We start from the raw sequence: 18,428 nt of genomic DNA, 5'->3' as shown, positions 1-18,428 counted from the left end.
CCTGTGTATCCAGGCCGGAGAGCAGGATATAAAAAGTGTGGAGTAGAATTTCCGCATGGATTCCCCAATCTCCCACCATAACCTCGGCGGAAACCCTGGAGAAATGGGATACATGACCATCGGGGGGGGGGTTTCTGTTGATCTCCCGCTGGAGTTATAGTGGGAGATCGGGGAACTTCTGCAGGAAATTCCAGGCGTCCGTATTCTGACAACTGGAGGCCAGAGTGGATCGAAGATCTGAAATTTAATCTGTAACTGGCAATGATTGACAGCTCCTGAATCAAAACCTCTCCAGGTAGAGCAAATTGTAAAGACCTGTTGGGCTTTGGGCTGCTCCACACCATTCTCCATCCATCTCTATATATTAAAAACCTTACATCTGCACATATTTCCTGTCCACATTTATATTGGAAATTGCCGCACTGTAATTACACCCTCTTCCCAGTGGAGGCACTGAGTGTAGTTACTGAGTGAGAAGTTTACTGAGGCAGTTTCCATTATAGGTTTGGACACAGGAATTTATAGTGGAAATATTAAAATAAGAATGTATGACTTTATGCATGCTCTGATCTCGTTAACCCCTGCCTCTAACATAAGTACATTGGATCTTGACTCCCCACTTGCAATGTCATGGGAAAGCAACTAGTGAAAGTTAAGAACACTGCATCAACTGAAAACTACTTTACGAAATCCCGTTAAAATAGATGCTAGACTTGGACCAAAGATGTTCTTTGGTACGCCTAGTTCTATTTCATTTAATCTTCTATGATTAATTTTGCATGTTGTCTCGGGATGTGGTCTGATACTCAATACATGCTATAATACAAGGCTCAGCTCTTACAAGTACATACAATGAGGCTAATATTCAGTGTTATACATTGGTGTGGGGTGCTCAATAACAGGACAAGCACCATTACAAGGACATCCTCCTCGCACATTTTAGCCCTCTGGTTCCAGTCCGCCACTGAAGCCATGACTGGTCTATCTATCCCTCCCAATCCCAACACCGTGCATATTTGGCCTGCTGCTGTCAAGGCAAGACCCCGGCCACTCACAGGCCTGCACAGGCCTTGACCGTGGCAGTAAGAAGCTGCATTCCCATTGTTGTAGGAATATATGAGCAGGAGGAGGCCATTCAGCCCCTCGGGCCTGTTCCAACGTTCAGTTAGATCATGGCTGATCTGTACCTCAACTCCATTTACCCGCCTTTGCTCCATATCCCTTGATATCCTTACCCAACAAAAATCTATCGATCTCAGCCTTGAAAGCTTCAGTTGACCCCCAACATCCACGGCCTTTTGGGGAGAGAGTTCCAGATTTCTACTACCCTTTGTGTGAAAAAGTGCTTCCTGATTTCTCTCCTAAATGGCCTGGCTCTAATTTTAAGATTATATCCCCTTGTTCTGGATTTCCCCACTAGAGGAAATAGTTTCTTTGTATCTACGCTATCGAATCCATTTAACAATTTAAACCCCTCAATCAGATAACCCCTCAATCTTATATACTCAAGGGAATACAAGACAAGTTTAAGTAACATGTCCTCATAATTTAACTCTCATTCTGGTGAATCCACACTGCACCCCCTCCAAGGCCAATATATCCTTCCTGAGGTGTTGTGACCAAGACTGAACGCAGTACTCTAAATAGGGTCTGACCGAAGGTCTATAAAACTGAAATGGCTGTGGCCAGACCCAACACCTCTTCACTATAAACATAGAGTCAAATCATATTTGGGATGTTTGCCAGTTGGAGCAGGTAATGTAAAAGCTACTATGGAATACACTAGGAGATATGGAGCCCCTCCTTATGACCCAATCTCCCAATTACCCAATCCCCCACATTTAGACTGCCCTAGGGATGGCTGCTGAAGAGACAGGCCTGTCTACGCCTTACAAGGACATCTGGTTTGATACAAAATCACATACATTTAGGGATTAGGGCCTCAGATATTCAACTGTTTCCCAATAAGTGACCAAAAACATTTAGTTCATTGTGGACTACCTGCTGAAGTTAAGTGTGCCTGAATCTTTTGCAGGTCTCTTTGATGAATTACGTTTTCCTCATCCTCTGGGTGTTTGCACTGCCCTATTCCTCATTCCGTCCATTGGCATCTAGCATTTCTACAGTGTGGGCCTGTGTCATGATTGTCTGTAAAATGATGTACCAACTAAAGGTTGTCAAGTTATCCAAGTATTCTGCAAACTGCACTCTGGTAAGCAGTGGCGTGGTCCTGTGTTCCTCTGCTGAGGTCCTGTGTTCCTCTGCTGAGGTCCTGTATTCCTCTGCTGTGGTCCTGTGTTCCTCTTAGTACTGTATTCCCACGTATCTCTCTATGTTGTAGTCCTGTGTTTCTCTCTGTGTTGTCGTCCTGTGTTTCTCTCTGTGTTGTCGTCCTGTGTTTCTCTCTGTGTTGTCATCAACAACCGTTTGCATTTTTGTAGTACCTTTAATGTAATAAATTGTCCACAGTGGTGGGGCAGACAATAAAACAAGTTGAGAGAGTTGACCAAGCACTCAGTCAAAAAGGTAAGTTTTGAGCAGGTCTCTTAAGGACAGGAAGGGGTAGTGAGATGGAGGGATTTAGGGTGGGAGGTACAGAAAGTAGGGCAAGATTGCACCAATGATGAACAAGTGGAGGACTGAAGGATACAGCCTGAGGTATGGGGCTGGAGAAGGTTCCAGAGCTAGAAAGGGATGAGGCAATGTAAGGAATTTGAATTTGGTGCTTTGGGGGACAGGGAGCAAAAGGAGGTTGACAAGGAAGGGAGGGCAGGACTAAGGGAGGGACAGGAAGTGGGCAGAGTATTGGCCAAGTTGGAATTTGTGTAAAGTGGAGCTGGGGAGGCCCGTGAGGAGGCATTGGAAATATTGTATCTTGTGTTAATGATGTTAGAATGGCTTCATTCATTCAAGCCCCGTATCAGGTGGCTTAACTGAGCAGCCAATGTAGCTGCAAGAGAACCCACATCCAGGTAGCAGGTGTGATTGGCAGCTCAGCTAACCAATCACTGACATGGGGAGCTGGGGGTTGGTCAGAGGCAGAGTCTTTGCTTCTTGTCTGGTTGGAAAAGCAGTTAGTCTGAAGCAAGTTTGGATTGGAAAAGTCAAGGGAACAGAGAACACTCTCTTCCTAAGATTAGACCGTGAATTTGGTAAATACTGACTTGTAAAGTGAAGCTAGGCATATATCAGGAGCTGAATTTGAATAATTTAACATTTTTGATGTTGTGAGAAACAATAGTAATCAAATTGAATTTAATTAAAACTATATTCTGTTCCTTCATATTTAAAATAAATCGATTTGCTGGTTTAAAGTTGTTCTCGAGTGTTTATCAGTCCACCTTCTAGATGATGAAAGAAATGCACTTGGGGATATGTGCAAGATTATAGTATCCAGTTCACATGACGAGGATTTCATTGTTACAGCCCTATGTCACACTATTGTATAACTAGATATTGGGTGGTAAAAGTAAACTCCTGGTCATAGAGGACACTGGGTCCACTTATTGGAGTGACTGTGCTGCTGAATCTGAGAGAAAATTCGGAGCCTACTTGAAATTTGTAACGGACACTAATGGTCAATGGCAAATGAAGAAAAGGAGGAGAACAAGGATGGAACCATGGGGGGCTCTGAAGTAGTCATGCAAGGGTGGGAAGAGAAGGTGTTGCTGGAGATGTGATGCTTATATTGAGATAGATAGGAGTGCATCCAGGTGAGGGCAGTTCACTCGCATATAACCCCTTGCATCTCAACCCTCCCTCCCATCTGACCTTTTCCTCCAATTTCATCCTTTCCTCCCTCCCACTCATCTCATACATTCCTCCCTCCTTCCCTCCCTCCCAACTCACTCTTCCCTCCCATCTCACTCTTCCCTCCCTCTCTGCCACCTCATCTTTCTTTTCCCTCCCCTTTCCTTCGATTCCTTCCCTCCCCTTTCCTCCAACCCCTCCCCTCCCATTCCATCTAACCCCCTCCATCAGCACTCCCTCACCTCTAAGCCCCACCCCTCCCCTCATATTTAACATAATGAAGTGTTCTATTTCCAATCCTGTCATCCCACACACTAACTGTGTATTTCAATATTTGTGTTCTATTTTATTCGCCTCTCAGAATGGAACCGAGGAGCTGGCGTCCTCATCCATCCTGTACGCTGGGCCCATTGACCCTGCGTATTGGTATGGAGCATTGAAAAAGTGTGAAGATGATGTCTTGCCCTGTCTGAAGGTACAATACCTCATCATTTTTAAAAGGCGCAGGGAACGTGTAGGGGGAGTATTTAGGGGTCAAAATACTCCCCCATTGTATATATTGGAATCAACACATTCCCATGGATAATATTCATTCTCCTCATCTTCTGATTGCTCTGTGGAGTCACCAATAGGAAGAGTCCTTCTAATGACTTCCAGTGAAAAGAAATGTGGCCATCTCTTCAGGCTGAACTGTCAACCCGTACCTTCCGAGCCCCAGCAGACATGCCACCGGTGGGGTGTGAGGTATGTCTACCAGATGCCGTTGTCTGCCTGAGAGAACAGATGTGGAACCTGCTCAAGCTTCTACCACCACTGGCCACCAGGAGGTGCCTGGGAGAAGTTTGGGAGGCCCCTCTGATTCTCCCTCCAAAAGTGGCAACTTGCTGGGGAATCTCTGGCTCAAACCAGCATCCTTGTACTCCACACCATACCCTACAGCATGGTAATAGCCAAACCCTCGCTCTCAGACAAGCAATGGTGTGCAACCTAGCAGGGTTGAGACTGTGTGCGTGTAACTCTAAAACAAGTTTTTAAAAAAAGAAATAATTATGAAATTAGGGGGAAAAGGATTTTATTTTTCAGGGTAGCTGCACTGAACATATCTTTAGAACTAGTAGACTCCCGTGTTCAGTAGGTCAGATAATGTACTATTTATAAAAACAAAGAACTTGCATTTATATAGCATCTTTCACAACCTCAGGACATCCCAAAGTGCTTAACAGCCGAAGACATACTTTTGAAGTGTAGTCACTGTTGTAATGTAGGAAACGCAGCAGCCAAATTGCACACAGCAATGAGATAATGACCAGATGTTGATTGAGGGATAAATATTGGTCAGGACACCAGGAGAAATCCCCTGCTCTTCTTCAAAATAGTGCCATGGGGTCTTTTACATCCACCTAAGAAGGCAGATGGAGCCTCGGTTTAAAGTCTCATATGAATGATGGCATTCATATGAGACTTTATATGAAGCACTCCCTCAGTACTGCACTGGAGTGTCGGGCTATATTTTGTGCTCAAGTCTCTGGAGTGAGACTTGAACCCACAACCTTCTGACTCTGACTGCTATTACTGAGCCACGGCTGACACTTAACACAGGTGTGTTATACCATCTAAGGCGGAACGTATTATTCTGCTGCTAAGGTGGGGCAGTGTCCTTCTAATGCCACAAACCGGCAAACCCTGAGGTCAGTTAGAAGGTTTTATTTCTCAGTAGATTGGCAGATGCTGGTAAATCCCCAGCTCCTGGGAATTAAATATGCCAGGGTATTTAACAATCAGGAAGGACAGGCAGGAAGGAAGGGGAGGTGGGGTGACTATGTTAATAAAGGAAGGAATCACTGTAATACAGAGAAATGATATTAGGACAAAGGATCAGGATAATGAAACAGTTTGGGTAGAGATAAGGGGAAAAAAACACTGGTGGGTGTAATATATAGGCCTCCTAATAGTTGCAACTCTGCTGGAAGAAGTATTAATCAGGAAATTATGGGGGATTTTAACTATCATATTAACTGGACAAATCAAATTAGGCAGGGCAGCCTTGAGGAAGAGTTTATTGAGTGTATTAGGGATGGATATCTTGAGCAGTATGTAACTGATGCTACAAGGGGGCAAGCAACCTTGGACCTGGTCCTGTGTAATGAGCCAGGATTAATTAATAATGTCCTAGTTAAGGATCCCCTTGGAATGAGTGACCATAACATGGTTACATTCCATATCCAATTAGAGGGTGAGAAGGTTGGTTCTCAAACAAGCATACTGAGCTTGAATAAAGGAGACTATGATGGTATGAGAGCGGAATTGATTAAAGTGGACTGGGAAAATAGATTAAAGGGTAAGACGGTACATGAGCAGTGGTGTTCATTTAAGGAGTTATTTTACAACTTTCAAAAAAAATATTTTCCACTGAGGAAAAAAGGGTGTAAAAGAAATGACAGCCATCCGTGGCTATGTAAAGAAATTAAGGATAGTATCCGACTAAAAACAAGGATATATAAGGTAGCCAAACTTAGTGGGAGGATAGAAGATTGGGAAGTCTTCAAAAGACAGCAAAAAGTAACTAAAGGATTGATTAAGAAAGGGAAGATAGATTATGAAAATAAATTAGCAAAAAATATAAAAACAGATAGCAAGGGTTTCTACAGTTATATAAAAAGAAAAAGGGTGGCTAAGGCAAACATAGGTCCCTTAGAGGATGAGACCGGGAAATTAATGGTGGGAAACATGGAGATGGCAAAAATGCTGAACAAATATTTAGTTTCAGTCTTTACGGTAGAGGACACTAAGAATATCCCAACACTGGACAAACAGGGGGCTCTAGGGGGGAGGAGCTAAATATGATTAAAATCACTAAGGAATTGGTACTCAGTGAATTAATGGGACTCAAGGCGGATAAATCCCCTGGACCTGATGGCTTACATCCTAGGGTCTTGAGGGAAGTGGCAGTAGGGATTGTGGATGCTTTGGTAATAATTTTCCAAAATTCTCTGGACTCGGCAAAGGTCCCGGCAGATTGGAAAACTGCTAATATAACATCCTTATTTAAAAAGGGTAGTAGGCAGAAGGCTGGAAATTATAGACTAGTTAGCCTAACATCTGTGGTGGGTAAAATTTTGGAGTCTATTATTAAGGAGACAGTAGCGGAACATTTGGATAAACATAATTTAATAGGACAAAGTCAGCATGGTTTTATGAAGGGGAAGTCATGTCTGACAAATTTGCTTGAGTTCTTTGAGGACATAACGTACAGGGTGGATAAAGGGGAACCAGTGGACGTAGTGTATTTAGACTTCCAGAAGGCATTCGACAAGGTGCCACATAAAAGATTATTGCTCAAGATAAAGAATCACTGGATTGGGGGTAATATTCTGGCATGGGTGGAGGATTGGTTATCTAACAGGAAGCAGGGAGCAAGTTATTATCTTAGTGGCGAGAAACTGGAAAGTACTGCAGTACAAAGGGATCTGGGGGTCCTAGTGCAAGAAAATCAAAAAGTTAGTATGCAGGTGCAGCAGGTGATCAAGAAGGCCAACGGAATGTTGGTATTTATTGCTAGGGGGATATAATATAAAAACAGGGAGGTATTGCTGCAGTTATATAAGGTATTGGTGAGACCGCACCTGGAATACTGCAAACAGTTTTGGTGTCCATACTTAAGAAAAGACATACTTGCTCTCGGGGCAGTACAAAGAAGGTTCACTCGGTTAATCCCGGGGATGAGGGGGCGGACATATGAGGAGAGGTTGAGTAGATTGGGACTCTACTCATTGGAGTTCAGAAGAATGAGAGGCGATCTTATTGAAACATATAAGATTGTGAAGGGGCTTGATCGGGTGGATGCGGTAAGGATGTTCCCAAGGATGGGTGAAACTAGAACTAGGGGGCATAATCTTAGAATAAGGAGCTGCTCTTTCAAAACTGAGATGAGGAGAAACTTCTTCACTCAGAGGGTGGTAGGTCTGTGGAATTTGCTGCCCCAGGAAGCTGTGGAAGCTACATCATTAAATAAATTTAAAACAGAAATAGACAGTTTCCGAGAAGTAAAGGGAATTAGGGGTTACGGGGAGTGGGCAGGAAATTGGACATGAATTTAGATTTGAGGTTAGGATCAGATCAGCCATGATCTTATTGAATGGTGGAGCAGGCTCGAGGGGCCGATTGGCCTACTCCTGCTCCTGCTCCTATTTCTTATGTTCTTATGTTCCTCTCCAAGGACAGAAAAACTAGCAGGAAACGATTGGCTTTCTTCCTCTTTTTACATTTTTTTTTAAAGGTGGCTTTGCATCACTGACAACTTATGAAGCCTGGAATGTGATGGCCTTAAAACTTTTATCTCTGTGTATGCAAAATCACAAGTCCAGTGATTCCGTCACACTCCAGGCGGGCGAACTTCTGCTGTGGTTCTTCTAGTCGTCTGTGTAATTTTGATGGCAGGGCTATGAAAACTTCAGGAACAACGGCATCTTTGTGGGATTTCAGCTGCTCTTCCATCAAAGTCGAAGCAGGAGAATCCCTGGGGAAATTGCCCCCACCCTCCCAGGTCTACACTGCTACAGCAGGTTGGCCGTAGAAAGAATACACATGTATGACTAAAATGCCAATTGCAGCTCTTGGAAGTACGGCGATCATGTCACGCACCGCTATGGATGCAAAAAGCCAGTGTTTGACGATTGGGCTGATTGAATTCCCTCCACTGTTGTCGGCTCTGAACTAGCCTGGCCGCTTTAGGCATCTGTATCCCTTTCTGTGACAAGTCACTCTTGACATTGTCTATCCAAGGCTTCCCTGGTCTCTCTGCTCCTTGTTCCGTGCATCTCTGTGTGCAGGGCCAAGAAAGGTGTTCTAGACATTTCCATTCTTGAAATGTGCCCAAACCATCCCAGTCGTCTTTCTTGGGTCTTCTGTATAAGTGTTGTTTCTTGTCCAAGCCGTGTTCTTATTATATCAATTGTAAACAATTTTACAACACCAAGTTATAGTCCAGCAATTTTATTTTAAATTCACAAGCTTTCGGAGGCTTCCTCCTTCCTCAGGTGAACGTTTGTTGGAACATCGTTCACCTGAGGAAGGAGGAAGCCTCCGAAAGCTTGTGAATTTAAAATAAAATTGCTGGACTATAACTTGGTGTTGTAAAATTGTTTACAATTGTCAACCCCAGTCCATCACCGGCATCTCCACATCCTTATTATATCACTCTTTGAATCCTGGAAACTCCCAGTATTCCTCTCAGTCAACTCATCTCTGCTGTTAGTATTAACTAGATGGAAATAGTTTTGTAATTAATGCTATGTACTATGATGTAGAGACTATCTCAGAGAAGAGCTGATGAGCAAAACAACCTTTTATCTATAAACCTCCATTAAACGCATTGCATTTTGTTCTGTGTAGAGCCATCTTATCATCCTGGGTTTGCTGGCATTCGAAGTGACTGTTTATCGCCACCAACAGTATTACAGACTTCACAATGGGCTCAAGACGCCTTTAACAGGAACCCTGCTTGACAACATCACACGGCAGCATTTCGACGATGGACTGCTGAACTGTATCAAATACTTCATCAACTTCTTCTTCTACAAGTTTGGGCTGGAGGTACAGTTAACTTGTGAGAGGACTTCATTTCCTGAAGATTCCGTTCCTCTTTATTTGACGTCGTTAGAGAATTTAGATCAACGTGTTTTCCATTTGTTGCCATATTATATCAATTGCACTGACACAAAGTCAAGAAAAAATATACAGTAGCGTAATAGTTTTGTTACTGGACGAGTAATCCAGAGAACTGGAGTTCAAATCCAACCTGGTGGTTTCAGAATTTGAAATCAGTTTTAAAAAAATCTGGAAATCAAAAGCTGGTCTCAGTAAAAGTGACCATGAGGCTGTCGGATTGTCTTAAAAACCCAACTGGTTCACTAACATCCTTTAGGGAAGGAAACCTGCTGTCCTTACCCGGTCTGGCCTAGATGTGACTCCAGTTTCTCACCAACGTGGATGACTCTTGACTGAAGTGGTCTAGCGATCCACTCAGTTGTATCAAACAGCTACTGTGGTTCAAGAAGAAGGCCCACCACCACCTTCTCACGGCACCCAGGGATGGCCAATAAATGCCGACTTTGCCAGCGACACCCACATCCCAGAGTTGCAAAATCTAGTCGAAGTTTGTGACAGATGTGGTGAGAGAGAGTTAAATAAGTTTCCACCGGATAATCAGCAGTCACAAGAATATTCAGCATGAAAGTGGGTGTTGGGGAAATCTTTACTGGCCGAACACCTTCAGCGAGAGGTTGGGAGGGAATTCTCCTCAGTGATCCCACCCGAAATCGGCCAGGACCACGGTGGAGAATGAGGGAAAATTTGGGCAGGGAGGCTGACCATCGCCTCAATACCCTGACCGGGATATCCCTCCCCCACCCCCTCTGGGACCGCAGCTGGTCACACCTTTCCTGCCCACCCATATGCAAATGGCGGTGGCGGACAGGGCCAAGCTCCCCAGCTGATTTCCCTCCTGTCTGCCCACTTATGGTCACTTTTTGGAGCTGCCTTGAGGAAATAAAGAAAGAACTTGCATTTATTTATTGCCTTTCACAACCTCAGGATGACCCAAAGCGCTTTACAGCCAATTAAGTGTTTTTGAAGCGTAGTCACTGTTGTAATGTAGGAAACGCAGCAGACAATTTTCACACAGCAAGGTCCCACAAACAGCAACGTGATATTGACCAGATAATCTGTTTCACTAAGTGTTGGTTGAGGCATCAGTGGATACTGGGAGAACTCCCTTGCTCATCTAATAGTGCCATTGAATCTTTCACATCCACCCGAGAGGACAGACAGGGCCTTGGTCTAATGCCTCAACTGAACTATGGCACCTCTGACAGTGCAGCACTCCCTCAGTGCTGCACTGGAGCGTCAGCCTGGATTATGGTGCTCAAGTCTCAGGAGTGGGGCTTGAATCTATGAGTTTCTGACTGGAGGTGAGATTGATACCACTGAGCAACGGTGGTGATTGGCCCCAGGAAGTGATGGCAAAGGCCCTGAGCTACCCAGCTGTAAGGATAGGGCCTTATAGCAGTTTCCACCTCCTCCATTTCTGGCCCAAAAGTTGCTTGCTGAATACTTGGATCTTCGGCAAGGCTTTCAGTGGGAGCCTTGATTCCAATCTCCAACATGTGAGCCCCTTTAAGGCCCCTCGGCACCTCTTCTGGTGCTGCAGCACCATCCCTGTCATTTTCCAACATCACACTGGCAGGCTCCCTCTTGATGGCGGGAATCCCACCAGGAGCCTACTGTGCATATGGAATGAACCTCCACCCAGGAAAATGGCATGCCATACCAGAACTCTGTAAAGAGATAATATCAGCAATTACTGTGGCAAATTTCTTCAAGATGTTGAGGTACTTCCTCATCTGGGAGGATGATCTCCTAAGCACTCGACACAGTATTCTCCTGCTCTGTCACCTCTTCTCCATGGAGTAGTTTGGGCATATACTATACCAGCTGTATGTGGCTAATTGGAAATCCAGATGTGGCTAATTGCATTTCTGATTAGTAAATAAAACGGTATAATAGACACTATCATTGGGCGTGTGATCTCAATACTCATTCACACGATGTATGCAAATGAACTTTAACCTTTTTGTACCTTTGTTAGTGAAATGGTAAAATAAAAGGCAGAATGTGTGAGTGTTTTTTGATTGGAGAGTGATATTTCCTCGGTTACTGAATGGTGGTAGATGTTTGTTAATTAAATATACACTCCTGAAGTACATTTACCTGGATTGTGTGTTCCCTGTTCTACGGGATAGATTAAGCAGATGTTATGGCGTAGGTTGGGCAGATGTTATGGCGTAGGTTGGGCAGCTGTTATGGCGTAGGTTGGGCAGCTGTTATGGCGTAGGTTGGGCAGCTGTTATGGCGTAGGTTGGGCAGCTGTTATGGTGTAGGTTGGGCAGATGTTATGGTGTAGGTTGGGCAGCTGTTATGGTGTAGGTTGGGCAGATGTTATGGTGTAGGTTGGGCATATATTATGGGATAGATTGAACATTTGCTGTCGGATAGGTTGGGCATATATTATGGGATAGATTGGGCAGGTGCTACGGTGTAGATTGGACAGGAATTATTGGGTAGATGCAGTGGGGTGGATTGGGCAGATTGGTTGCTTTGTAGAATGCATATAAAGCAGCACAAGGTGGATTGGTGGGACAGTATTGAAAATGTGATCGGCTGAAAGGTGGATGTGGAGCCAAGGAGTGGATAGAGGTAACATTCCGTCTCCAGTTTTTACAGCCAACTATATAAATCAGCACTGGCATGTAACCCTTATTGAGATGGGTTTGGTCTTAAAAAAAAGCATGAATTAGTGCCAGACTTAGAGTCCAATGAAACCTCAGCTTGATGGTACAAGCAGATCAAAGGCGATGAACAATACATCAGAATCCAGCGTGATACTGACAGCATATCCTGGGAGCCAATTTTTTTAATAAGTCTCAGGAATCTACATCAATGAGAATAATTTGACAGCAAATGCTGATAGGGTTAGATGAAGTAGGGTGGGAGGAGGCTCGTGTGGAGTATAAACACCGGCATAGACCTGTTGGGCCGAATGGCCTGTTTCTGTGCTGTACATTCTATGTAAGGATGTTACAGGTCAATGCAAAACGCAGTGCCAACATGTGAAAGGCCTCAGGATGTTAACAATTTGTTCCTTGTTTCTCAGGTCTGCTTCATGGCGGCCATCAACCTCATTGGTCAGCGTATGGACTTGTACTCAGCGATCCACGCCTTGTGGCTGACGGGCGTTCTCTACCGACGCCGGAGAAAGGCTATCGCTGAGATCTGGCCCAAATATTGCTGCTCGATCGCCTGTATGATTCCGTTCCAGTACTTGCTATGTATCGGGATCCCTCCTTCTCTCTGCAAAGGTGCGTTCTCAAACTGCCCGAGTAAACCTGCTGTAAATTGACAAATTATTTAGACATCACTGGGGAACTTCTCTCCAGTCACTGTGTGTAGGGAGATTGGAAAGAAATTGTAAATTAATTCAATGCCAATGCTCCCTGCCGTGCATCCTGTTCACATTTACGTTCCTGTTTAACTCTGTGGAGCTGATATTGCGAAGGCCACTCCTGTTGTGCTGAAGTGCACTGGGCACTGGCTCCTCATGTTATGGGATGCAGAGGCCTGAGGCCTATCATGCACCCAGTGTGCCCCTCGTACAGCCTGAGGTGGTGCCAGCACTAACTGTGTGCAAAGCCCACAGAGGGCCCCAGATGTATTCAGATGAGGTCTGAGTCACATGGTACCTGCTAATAATAGCTCTGTTCTTACAATAGGGCACACCACCTAACCAACCTTCTGTTCCACCTCTGGGCCCCAAAAGGCTGATTCTTTCCATGCTCCTCGTACCAAAATCTCACCCCTGCAAACTCAGTGCCTTCCCAGCACATCCCTTGCTATGTGCTGGGAGCAACATTTTAATATTATAATGAGATAACTTTGCACTCGAGCACACATGCACCAGTGGTAATCCCAGCATTGTGCAGTCAGGAACCTATTATTAGCTCCAGTCTTACAATATTCAACGGTCTGCTTTTGAAAACAGTCTGAGAGCGGCATCCTTCCTTCATGTGTGATATCCTTTACAGATTATCCTTGGAGGTCCAGCGTCGGTCTGAGCTCCAATCTCATTAAGTGGCTCTATCTGCCAGACTTCATAAAGAGACCCAATCCAATGTTCCTGATCTGTAAGTAATCAATTCACAACAGAAAGAGTCTAATATAGTCAGACAGCAGTTAGGCTCAAACATATTGGGATTTGTAATTCTGACAAGATATCGAAATTCACATTTCTCATCTTCAAATCGCAAACTAGGTTCAAAGGTGAGTTTGAGGGTCAAATTACAATTTTGATCCTGATTAGGATTCAAATCCAGATTCATGGTTGGGTTTTAAAGTCAGATTCTTGTTGAGATTTGGATTCAGATTCCATTTGGGATTTGAGTTGGGGTTTTGGTTGGGATTTGGTTCAGAATGTGTGGAAATTGGGTTCACATTCTGGTTGGGATTTAGGTTCAGTTTTGGTTGGAATTCCTTTGCATTCCAGTTGATAAGTGGATTATGATTTCTGGAATTCCCTTCCTAAATTCCATTCACCTCTCCACTTCCCACTCCTCCTTTAAGACCCTCCTTAAAACTCTATCTTTGGCTTGGCATCCATATTTTTCTGATTATTTCTCGGGACATTCTTCTACATTAAAAGTGCTATATAAATGAAAGTTGTTGAGTGCTTGTTGATAGAATGTAAGTTTGGACAACGTTTTGTAGTTGGGTTCCGAATCTGACTGAGGTTTGGGATTGAATTCCAGAATTGGACTCAGAATATGGTTCGGAATTAGGTTCAGATTCTGTTTGGAATTTGCATTGGATTCTGATTGAGGTTTGCATTAATTTTCTAGTTGGGATTTGGTTTTGTGTTCGGGTTTGGGGTTAGATCCCAATTGGGATTTGGCTCAGATTCTGGTTGAGATTTAGTCCAAAAGTAGTTGAGATTTGATTTTAGATGTTGGTTGAGGATTGGATTTAGATTCCAGTTGGGATTTAGATTCAGGTTTCGGTTGGGATTTTTGTTTGTATTCCATTTGGATTTATATTCAGATTCTTGTTGTTTTAGGTTAAGATTCTGGTTGAGATTTGAGTTCAGATTTCATTTGAAACCTGGATTCAGATTCCAGTTGGATTTTATTTTTGGTTGCTTGGAATTTGGAATTCCAATTGGGTTTTGGGTTCAGATTCCTGTTGGGATGTAGTTTGAGATTTTGTTTGATATTTGAATTCAGATTCTAGTTGGTATTTGATTCAGAATGTGGTTGAGGTTTGGATTTCAATTCCAACTGTCATTTGGATTCAGATTCCAGTTGAAATTGGGTTTGGAATTTAAATTCAAATTCTGGTTTAATTTGGGTTCAGATTTGGATTATGATTTAGTTTCATATTTTGGTTGGGATTCATTCTGGTTGCAGTATTGGTTTAAAATCCTGGCCGAGATTTGTGTTGGGATTCCGGTTTGGATTCCGGTTTGGATTCTGGTTGGAATTTAGGTTCGGATTCCGGTTGGGATTTGGATTCAGTTTCTGGTTCGGATTTGTGCAACTTTCTGGTTGCAATTTGTGTTTGGGTTGAAGTAATCTAGGCTGACACTCCAGTGCAGCACTGAGGGAGTGCTGCACTGTCAGAGGTATCGTCTTTTGGATGAGATGTTAAACCTCTCGGGGGCATAAAAGATCCCATGGCACTTTTCAAAGAGCAGGGGAGTTCTCCCTGATGTCCTGGCCAATAATTATCCGTGAACTAACATCACTAAACAGATGATCTGGTCATTATTTCATTGCTGTTTGTGTGAGCTTGCCATGTGCAAATTGACTGCTGTGTTTCCTACATTATAACAGTGACTAAACTGAAAAAGCATTTAATTGGGTGTAAAGCGCTTTGGGACGTCCTGAGATCGTGAGAGGCGCTATATAAATGCAAGTTCTTTCTTACCCTCAAATTTCCTGTTAATTGTCCAAGATGCTTCCTCTGAAGACTGAGCCCAGCCCCTTATAATGGTCATCAGTTCAGTTCCTGTATAATCATTGCATTGAGAATGACAGTGTCATTCCCTTGGCAAGTACGTCATTGAGTTTTTTTCCTGATTTACTCCCAGATGACTTCATGTTGCTGTTGTATGCATCGATGCAGTGGCAAGTGTTTGAAGATGAGAACAAGGCAGCAATACGGATGATTGCGGGAGACAACGTTGAAATCAGCCGCAGCCTTGATTCAGCCACCATTAGTCAGTATATTCCTGTGCCCAACTTCCTTCACTGCAGGTGAGTTATTCCCCCAAAGCCTCCGACACTTCCATTAGTCATTCCAGTCTAAACTAGAGAATCGGGACTGCCAACTGACCCAAGGTTACCAGCGGAAATTTAATTGCTTCTGCTTAAAGTAGTACAGTACCAGACACCCCAGTACTGGACTTGGTGCAATTCTACCCCAGTTACAATTCCACTCCCCTCCCCTCCCTTTGGTACACCACACTGCCCACAAGCTCTCAGATGTAAGGTCACTCAGAATATCTCCTCCATGAATGGAAATCTGTGTTTTGTGAAGAGAACAGCAGCTAACTGGGGAACAATTATCAAGAGTCTTCCACCCAAGGAGGACTCATTTGGGTGACATGCCCATTGTGTCAACCCGGCTGCCGGCCAATGTGATAATTATATGGGCTGTGAGAATGTTTTCCCCTCTGTGAAGATTTTCACGTGGTATCTCACACTAGTGCAGAACAGGAATTGTGGATTTGCATCAGTAAGGGAGTGCTGGTGGCATATATGTGTGGATTGTATTTTCTTGTTGTTTCTCTGATTTATTACAGTTTAACTATCTTTTGTGGATTTGTTTTTCTTCCAGGTCTTACTTAGACATGTTGAAAGTGGTTGTTTTCAGCTACTTGTTCTGGTTTGTGCTTTGTCTCATCTTCATCACTGGGACAAGCAGGATCAACATCTTCTGCATGGGTTACCTGGTGGCCTGTTTCTACTTCCTGCTCTTCGGAGGACAGCTACTCCTGAAATCTGTCAAGCTCATCCTCAGGCACTGGGACTGCCTGATCGGCTACACTATACTGGTGATTGTGACAAAGAATGTATTCTCGGTATGTCCATTCGCTCTACGTGACCTTACCATCCCGGCATGGACCAACCCTGACCCAAGAGGCACTGACTATATTCAGGAGACAACCCATCTTGAGTCGGTTATCTTGAGGCACTGGTCCAATTTTTAAAAATTAATTCTCGGGATGTGGGCGTCGCTGGCATGATCGGCATTTATCGCCCATCCCTAATTGCCCTTGGGAAGGTGGTGGTGAGCCGCCTTCTTGAACCCCTGCAGTCCGTGTGGTGATGGTGCTCCCACAGTGCTGTTAGGGAGGGAGTTCCAGGATTTTGGCCCAGTGTTGATGAAGGAACGGCGATATATGCCCACGTGAGGGCGGTGTGTGACTTAGAGGAGAACGTGCAGGTGGTGTTGTTCCCGTGCACCTGCTGCCTTTGTCCTTCTAAGTGGTAGAGGTTGCGGGTTTGAGAGGTCAGAGTCAAATGATATCATAGGGTAAATTTCTGCCTTCACCACATGGGCAGTAATTGGCAGAGCGGATCACCCGCCCAGTGTAGAACTCTCACAATTTTCATCCCATTGATTTCTCTGCCAGATTACTGCCCGGGCAGTGAAGATGAAAATTTACCCCCATGAGTCCCACAATTGGACCGTTGTCTTGTAACTCTCAATACTTTCCTGTTATTGGTTCCAATCTGTCAAAGGTTCCAAATTTCCTTCTAGTAATTCCAGAGGCTTTGAGGTCAGGGAACTTTCCCTCAGGAGACTAAATGGATGACAGTCGATAACATGGTAGATTGTACGTAGACTATGGAAGACTGTGGACTTGCAAAGTCTCTAACAGTGTAGATTGCACATGGTGTGTGGAAGGAGATAAATGAGTGGGGCAGAATCCATTTCCAATCTAAATGTAGCGAGCGCCTCTCCAGCAATGATTTCTCTTCCCCTCCCTGCACTGACACCTCCAGAGTCCCCCGAGGATCTATCCCTGACCATCCCCCCATCATCTTCCTCATTAACATCATCTGGTGGTAAAGGGTGAGCTTTCACGTTTATGCCGATGATGTCAGCTGTACCTCTCCAGAACCTCCCTTAACTGCCCAAGCACTTTCAGTCAGCTTGTCCTGTATCCAGTCTTGGATGAGTTACAACCTTTCCAGCTCAACATCAGGAAGATCAAAGCCATCGTATTCAGCCCCAACGATAAACTCCATTACCTTGCCTACCTCCTCCTCCTCAACCCCCCAGGAAATAGTGAATAACAATGCAGAAGCGAAACAAGATAGGGGAGTGGGCGGATTGGTGACAAGTTCCGGTCAATGTAAATAAATGTGAAGTAGCTCACTTTGGGCAGTAAAATGGAAATACCCTAAACGGGGATCGTAGGGCGTGGTGAAAAGATCTTTGAGAGAATGGTTACAAGTGGAAAAACCTATAACCAGGGCAAATGTGACTCTGGGTTTAATAAGGGGGCATTGAAACACAAGGAAGTGATGATGAGTCTGTACAGGGTATTGGTTGGGCTACAGTTTTGTGCAGGACTGTGTGCAGTTTTGAGCACTCTGTTATAGAAAGAGGCATGGAACAGGTGGAATGTAGATTTAGGATGAGGGGGGTATGGTTATGATAAGAAAGCTTAAAAAAACAAGAACTGTATTCACTGGAGCAGCGAGGGTTAAGGTTTTAAAAGGGATTCAGAGGGTGAGTAGTGAAAGGCTATTTTCACTGGCTAGTGAACCAGTAACAAGGGGGCATAGTTTTAGGATTAGCACTCTGCGCACAGCTCTGGTCTCCATATTACAAAAAGGATCTGGAGGCACTGGAGAAGGTGCAAAAAAGATTTCCAAGGATGATACCAGAACTGAGAGGTTATACCTATCAGCAAAGACTGAACAAGCTGGGGCTCTTTTCTACTGAAAAGAGAAGACTGAGGGGTGACCTGATAGAGGTCTTTAAGATTATGAAAGGGTTTGATAGGGTAGACAGAGAGAAGATGTTTCCACTTGTGGGGGAGACCAAAACTAGGAACC

General features: G+C 44.1%; 1 protein-coding gene across 3 annotated transcripts in view; it reads left to right on the top strand.

The window, feature by feature from the left end:
• The window catches only part of si:dkey-11f4.7 (piezo-type mechanosensitive ion channel component 2), a 156,381-nt gene that overhangs the window by 46,224 nt on the left and 91,729 nt on the right, over positions 1-18,428 (top strand). For all 3 annotated transcript variants that reach the window (XM_068000710.1, XM_068000709.1, XM_068000708.1), the window contains exons 18-24: positions 2,036-2,212; positions 4,112-4,225; positions 9,142-9,342; positions 12,461-12,665; positions 13,389-13,487; positions 15,446-15,611; positions 16,195-16,438. In XM_068000710.1, coding sequence (XP_067856811.1) covers positions 2,036-2,212; positions 4,112-4,225; positions 9,142-9,342; positions 12,461-12,665; positions 13,389-13,487; positions 15,446-15,611; positions 16,195-16,438 — 1,206 coding nt within the window. The remainder of the gene's footprint in view (positions 1-2,035; positions 2,213-4,111; positions 4,226-9,141; positions 9,343-12,460; positions 12,666-13,388; positions 13,488-15,445; positions 15,612-16,194; positions 16,439-18,428) is intronic.

Source organism: Heptranchias perlo, chromosome 19, assembly GCF_035084215.1.
Source record: "Heptranchias perlo isolate sHepPer1 chromosome 19, sHepPer1.hap1, whole genome shotgun sequence".
NCBI classification, from domain to species: Eukaryota; Metazoa; Chordata; class Chondrichthyes; order Hexanchiformes; family Hexanchidae; genus Heptranchias; species Heptranchias perlo.
Note: the sequence above shows the minus strand (reverse complement) of the source record. Positions and strands in the feature narration are given on the sequence as shown.